Here is a 7,331-nt window from a genome sequence, read left to right as displayed (position 1 = left end):
TATTTCACGTTTACGATAAACAAATGACATTTCCATCGGGAATTTACATGCTCATTTAAATTAAGTCTTTTTATATCTTGGACATATTTATATTTTGTCCTTAACATTTTTCAATATAAACTGTTGGTCAATCACCATTTTTACAGTCAATAAGGTCAGCTTAACAAAGAACAAATAAGCATAAGGATTAGGTGAACTTATAGCTTGAAATAGACTCATGTCATGATACAGTGTTATGACATTGCTTTTTAATTAGATGTATTGTCTTAGCATTTATTATGACAATCCCACCACATAATATCCTTCTTCATACTTTATATCTAAACTTGATTAAACAATGTACAGGAAATAATTTATTTTAGTTTAATTTACATATATAGAACTTTCTAATATATATATTTAGATGACATTGACATGTTGTCATTGAGTTCCTTCCTAGAATATATATCTGGTGCTAATAAATGGATTTTAGTAATAAGCTTAAAAGTTGTTTCTTACATTATGCATTAGAAACAAAATGTATTTTTTATCTTTCAAAAGGGCAATTTGAAACCTAATTTTTGAAATGTTTCGATTATTGTGTTTAGAGCATGATAGATGCTTTACAACTGAAGAAAGTCCCACTCACTGTATAATTATATGTTTTAAAGTAGCAAACGTTACACATTGACAAAGCAAAGGAAACGTATATGGTCTATGTAGTATGTTACATTTTAGAAACTATAACTGAATACCAAAAACACTACTAACACTACTACTTTTACTACTAACCACTGCATACTACTACTGCTTCAACTAATTTTTTATTCATTATTCTGTAAATGTCTTCAAACTGAATAAACTACGCAGTCACAGGAACAAAACGATTTCCTTATGAAGAATAAAATAGTGGTTTACTAACTTGACCCACGTAGGTCAAGTTAGAGCGTTAATATTTCACAACAGTTTTCACAGTGAACTCTGACAACGTTAAAGAACATGTAAAATGAAAGACTATGACTTGATTCAAATATACACTATACACAATATATATTTTTGTAACTTCCAGGGTTTGTTTAAGTCACATGACTTGTTTTAAAACTACCTGGTGATTCTGTTGACATCTTAATTTTGGTTCAAAATATACACATTTCTTTAATTTTACCCACGAAATATGGTGCTATATCAGTCAAATATGATTCATATTTTTAAAAAATAAATATGAAATATAAATATGAAAGTGGGCGGAGTCAAAACTCAATTTTATTTTAAGGGACTTCTTTTGCCATTTTGTTAAAAAAATCTGATAAATAAAAAAAACTTTTGTTGTTATTTGTTTTGAAAACTATAGAATGATAGAAAATAATCTAACTAAGAAAATAAATATGTAATTCAGTCATTAACGCTGTACAGACGTTTAAAGAGTTGTTTACGTGACGACACAATGAAGCACCAAACAGCGCGCGCAAATACAGGCAAAACAAATTATCAATATATTACTGGTCGCTGTACAATTGCAGTTGCGTAGCAAGCAAGAGGATTCTGTACCATTTTCATTGATGGTGAATTTGAATAAAACGGTTAATTTTTCGTTTTTTATTTTTGTGAAATATGATATACATTTTTACTCAACATGATAAAATGCAACATTTTTTCCCTCGTCCGGATTTTCAATATTTCACTGAAACTCATATTTAACGCTTTACACTCAAATGTGTAGAATTTGTACAGGAATTCATGCTAGGATTATAACAAAATGTCATTTTAGCGTGATATGAGTACATAAAGATAATTTTGATATCTTTGTCATTAATTTACTTGAGTATCCCTTTATAACGGAAATGCAACTTATTTGATAAGTTGATAATTGTTATCATATTGTTCTTAAACATGATGCTATTTGTATATTATTGAATTAATATTTGTATTAATTGAATCAAAACATTTCATAAATTTAAACTGAAGAACTGACGTTTGGGTGAAGACCATTGAGTGCAACCGGACTTGTAGATCATCATTAATTTAAGTTCTGAAAGTTTCTGCCTCTAATCGCGATAGTTATTCTTACAGATCTGACATTAATATTTCATTTTATTCATTTATATCAATAAATATAAATTTTGTACTTATGATTACTGTGAATGTTTTTGTTTGTTTGTTTTTTGTTTGTTTTTGTTTCTGTGTTTGCTTGCACCAGATTAGATCATTTATTTTATTCAAGGAAAAATCTGATACTCTACAATTCATTTTATATTTATACACATAAACTTAATAGATAGGTGCAAACCCTTTTCTTATCCCATATGATACATTAATTGAATGTAATGTACCCATTTTCAAAGATAAAATAGCATATGATTATGTCGTTGGTTCGATCGTTAACTGATGTTTCTTTTCTGCTGTATTGCTTTACTTGATTATTATTGCGATACTACTTATCTTATTTCACTTTAAATCAGTAGTCATCATCCAGTACTTAAAGGCATTGATTTAATAATTTAAGAACGTCATTGATTGTTGATGATTTTCATTGTTTGCCAGAGCAATTTATCATTTTTATTATTTATGATAATCGATTTCATTTACTACAAATACGTCCTGTTTACGTATAGAAAAGATTAATTTGGTAATATGAAGAATAAATATCATAAACAAAACATAATTAATTATTATTTGTTTGTCTTCATTTTCAAAAAGCAGGTGGTTGCAGATTTGTTTTGTGTTAAACGAGAAAACATTTCTCTCGTATAACTGGGTCTAAATACGTGCTATCACATAAGACCAAAAGTCTCAAAATTTCAAGTAGCTTGACAAAGATTTGATATATTATCCACATAATGATATAAAAAAGATTTATATTAATAAATATTTGTAATGGAAATTTTTTTTTAATATAATATAGGAGTAGATAAACTGCATAAAACCCATTTCATTCATAAGGTGGCGCGCTGAATTTTTTATGTTTTATATGCAATTACCTACGAAATGTAAATGAAATTAAAAACTAAGAAGAATCTGGAATATAAAACTTTTGAAATATTTTATTAGAAATATCACATTGAATCTGTAAAATTACTTGCTGTTATGATTAGCCTTTGAAACCTGATTCAGCCAGACAAATTGTCAGTCTGACGGAGCTCTATGCTATTGGTTGCTAATATTTTGTATTCTGATTTGGAAATCCCTTGGACTTAAAAGGACAGTTCCAAATTCAAACTTGGCATTCAATCACATTTAAGCAATAACTAAGTGTAAGTGTTAAATTAACAGCTGTTAAAGCATGCTTCATTTTTTTCATTTATACCCTCTTATTAATTACGGTAGAATTGTTTTAATTCTACAAAACGGGTGCGCTACAATCGATTTGGTGCGGCTTAAGCACCAGTGTGGTGATGATCATTTAATTGCAGGATAAGCATTGAATATATCAAAGTCATGTTAATATGTTGAATATGTTTGTGATTTTGGTATTACGATGGAACATTTATTTTTAGTGCATGTCTGTCTTTTTTTATAATGTTATATAAATTTATATATTTTGAAACATTATATTTATGTCAACTAACTCAGTGAATAAAATAGACAAATGCTGTTTTCCTTTCATAAAAATAATTATCATTGACTGCAGAAAAAAGCTTACTCTCAATGCGTCACATTTGTTGAATGAAATTGGGAATGTGTAACAATGTCAAAATTAAAATGACATCATTATAAAGAAACAAAATTCATCACAACTTTATTTGGTAGTTTAAAAAAATGCATTTTATTGTCTTGCAAAAAAAACCTTCATCTTTTAGAGTCATAGGTACGTTTTGATTAATGGACATACCCATAAATATTAAAAATAAAACAACAACAAAAAAACCCACAAATACTCCATTTTAAAAAAAAACAAGGTAATTCGTGTACTTTCAGCAGACTTAAATGTTTAATGATTCAGTTTATCTTGGTCTGGTTCTATTTACCACAGATAACTGTTGCAGTGCAGTAATACGCCTGTTCCTGTCTGCTGTGCTTACCGTATCATAGGTATTGTACACTACATCAACTTATTAACTAACTGGCTTAAATTGCACAGTTTCTACATTCTGTACCATTGACGTTTTTCTGAAGTGAAGGTCAAATACATGTAGAATTCCCAAAGGTGGCAGGGATAACATTACAAATGCACCTGTCAGCAGATACCGAACCTGTTTGGTTTATTCCTTCAATGTGCAGTATGCATGGATCAGAGGAATCAAAGAATACACACGTGTTTATGTCAACAAAAGCACACATGCGACGTGCTTTCTTATAAAACCCCTACCTTATGACATACCTTGTTCCCATTACAGGTTTTATGTTACAGGCAATAATAACATCTTTTTAGCACAATACCAAGAGGCGTATATAATTAAGAAGTAAATCAGATAAAATAAACAATACGCAATCATGATAGATATAAATAGAAACAATAACCGTAAATTGTATCATAGCTTGGGGACTTTTCTGTTGAAAATGTGTCAGAGTTAAATCGTATACCAAGTAGGGCACGTGTGGTAAGTGAAGGGGTGTGGCTTAATTTTCAGCATAGTAGCGTGCGGTAACTGGAGTGCGGGTATTAGTTACCCGCACTCCAGTTACCGCACTGCCCGTTTGAGGCCCAAACAGAAGCAAATAAAAACAATATGAACTTTATTGAATTTTATTAACATACATCAACATGTTTTATGTTTTAAATTCTTAATTTTCTTAATTTTAATTTTTAACGTCTTAAATTGTTACTATAGCGGAATGTCTCAAAAGTTAAAAGTGCATCCTGTGAAATTAACTATTCCTGACTGGTTTGTAAGATCTGTCAGAGCATCGCGTCTTTTCTTAATGTTATTTGAAACAGTAGTTTCAGACTTATCTGATGTTGTTTTACAAGAATGTTCATTTTTCTCATATTTAAGCATTTTTGAGACATGGAGATCAGTATCTTCCTTATTAGGATCAAGCACATTAGATACCATTTTTCGAACTTGATCAGATGACTGTTTATATTTCCGCACTGCGGTTACTGACCTATGGCCAGTTCTGTCCATAATTTCCTGCTCATCAATTCCTGCAGTATACATAGTTGTTGCACACGTGCGTTTTCCACTATGATTAGTAAAACTTCCCTGTAATGACCCCTTTTCAGCTATTTCCTTCATGAATTTGTTGAGTGTATTTATACCAACAGGCTGGTACCCGTATCTTATAGTTCCACTCTGTGTTGACGGCAGCGGTCGTCTATAAAAATCTCCATCGTTTCCAAGGGCATTCAAATAAGTCTCGAAATGAGTCGCCATACATCGTGGACCTGTGAATTCAAACAACACGCATTACTAATAGAGTGAAATAAGAAAAACTTGTTTTTTTTTACTTATTTTATATTTATGAATAAGATTTTGCACACTAAAACAAATTGTCGCCTGATTGACTACCCTACAGTATGTGACGTCTGCTCTAAGTGATGTAAATATAAAATACGTAGACAATAGTCAAGTTTTTTCCCCACAAATACAGGATAATTATCATAAAGTGGTTTGAAAATGAAATAAATAGTTCATGGGTGGCTAAATATGATGATTTGCATACCATAATTATTTTTTTTTCTTTTCAGACATTACGAATCGAATTATTTTACTTAAATTTGTGCACAGGCTGAATTTAGAAAAAAGTAGTCCTGCGAGTCACCAGTGAAAATATGAAAACTAATTTTACTGCAGTGAAAATATTTTTTTTTACTGTGAAAATACGAAAAATGAATATACGCATTTTATATCATAAATATTTCTCAATATTTGATTTACTAGCATAAAATAGTGTCGATCTTTTCTAATTAAAACATTTATTTTGCATATTTAATGGGATATATATACTATCAAAACGGTAAAAAACACTTGACGCCAATTAATAAATTAATATATTTCGAATAGAAAAGTACATACCTGGTTTACAGTAGTGTTTGATATCTTTGTTTTTGATTGACATCTGTCCAAGTCCACCATGGTATGTTTTTGAGCCTCGACCAATAAATCTTATAAATCGTCCACCGTCGTCTTCGCCAATTTCAAACTGGTTACACTGAAGATTTCGGTGTTCGTCTCTTCCACGTAGCCCAAATAATTTACATGCGTAGAAAAAGACGGTGTACTGCAAACTTTTAGAATTTTTCATTCCGAAAACACCCTTTTCCCACAATTTCTCTTCGTCTTCGTTAGATACTGGATCAGCTTGTTTCGTTTTTGTGCCAAGTCCCTGGTCCAAAAGGTGTTTCATTTTACTGTCTAAAATTGTTATTAATTCTGCGAACGCAGGGTCTTTTTTATCTAGAATGTTCTTGTCGTGCACTCCACATTCGCGCAAATGTCTCAAAAGTCCACACATGATTAGATATAAAGATTTCGGGGGATACTCCTCTCCTTTCTGGTTCCTAACTTCCATTAAAAAACGAATAAGCCAGAAAGATAAAGCCGGTTTTTCCATGATATGTATTTCTGGAATGTTATCTGCCTGTCTATGTTGTCGCCATGTTTCAAATATATTAAAAGCCCATTTAGTGTTCTTGGCAGTATTTTTGTTGCGTTTCGAAGACTTCATTTCTTCGATTTCCGTATCCGTAACTTGTTTTCCAAATCGTTCATCGTTAATTTCTGATCTTACAGTTTCAACACATCTGTTTGTTTCCAACTTAAGAACATTCGTCTGAAACCTCGTGCTATTGTTCAAAATCTCGGGATCTTCTAGAAAGTCTAGCCCCAGATCAAAAGACGAATCTCTGTCGATGCTATTCTCAAAATCCGAAACCATTTGTGAATAAACCACATTATCACTAATATTTTCTAGTTCAAAATCCAAGGGAATTTGGGAAAGAAAGATATTTTCACTACTGCAATTCAAATCCATTTCGTCAGAACATGCCATGCCTAGCAGTCCAGAGTGCATTCACTAAACTGACAATTTGCCCAGACGAAAAGGGCGGGGTGTCCGAAAAGGGCGGGGTGTCTGTTATCGTTTTTACGTGGTCGCAGATTGGCTGCTTTTCTCTGGGGTTCACAAATTTTGATGACAGGGAATATGATTGTATTTTATTGGCTATGATACAAAACAGAAAGAGCACAGAAACACTCGGCTATCAGATTTATACTCGGGGGCTACGCCCCCTCGTACAAATCAGATAGCCTCGTGTTTCGGTGCTCTTTCTATTACATAAACTTTATCATACAGACCCGACGTAAATATATTTCCTTGTCAAACATAGTCACGAGAAGTGACATTGTGACGTCACCTAGCAATTTGATAAATATTATTATTTCTATTTCAGAAATTGTTTTTTCTTTAAA

The 7,331-nt window shown here is 31.5% G+C and overlaps 1 protein-coding gene across 1 annotated transcript; it reads right to left on the bottom strand.

Moving 5' to 3' along the window:
* Positions 1-4,449: 4,449 nt before the first annotated feature.
* Positions 4,450-6,809, bottom strand: LOC132715443 (uncharacterized). The gene is made up of 2 exons (XM_060698445.1): positions 5,937-6,809; positions 4,450-5,305 (listed from the first exon to the last, which is right to left on the bottom strand). Exons 1-2 carry the CDS (start codon positions 6,796-6,798, stop codon positions 4,758-4,760), a joined length of 1,410 nt encoding a protein of 469 aa, XP_060554428.1. The 5' UTR covers positions 6,799-6,809; the 3' UTR covers positions 4,450-4,757.
* Positions 6,810-7,331: the final 522 nt, after the last annotated feature.

Source organism: Ruditapes philippinarum, unplaced genomic scaffold (assembly GCF_026571515.1).
Source record: "Ruditapes philippinarum isolate M1 unplaced genomic scaffold, ASM2657151v2 ctg2048_1_1_1_1, whole genome shotgun sequence".
In the NCBI taxonomy this organism is placed as follows: Eukaryota; Metazoa; Mollusca; class Bivalvia; order Venerida; family Veneridae; genus Ruditapes; species Ruditapes philippinarum.
Note: the sequence above shows the minus strand (reverse complement) of the source record. Positions and strands in the feature narration are given on the sequence as shown.

Bases quoted from the DNA above. Each gene is read 5' to 3' on its own strand.
- LOC132715443 (XM_060698445.1), bottom strand. From the start codon at position 6,798: ATGGTTTCGGATTTTGAGAATAGCATCGACAGAGATTCGTCTTTTGAT. The intron at 5,306-5,936 runs GTATGTACTTTT...TTGAATTCACAG, and splicing joins CAAACACTACTGTAAACCAG to GTCCACGATGTATGGCGACT.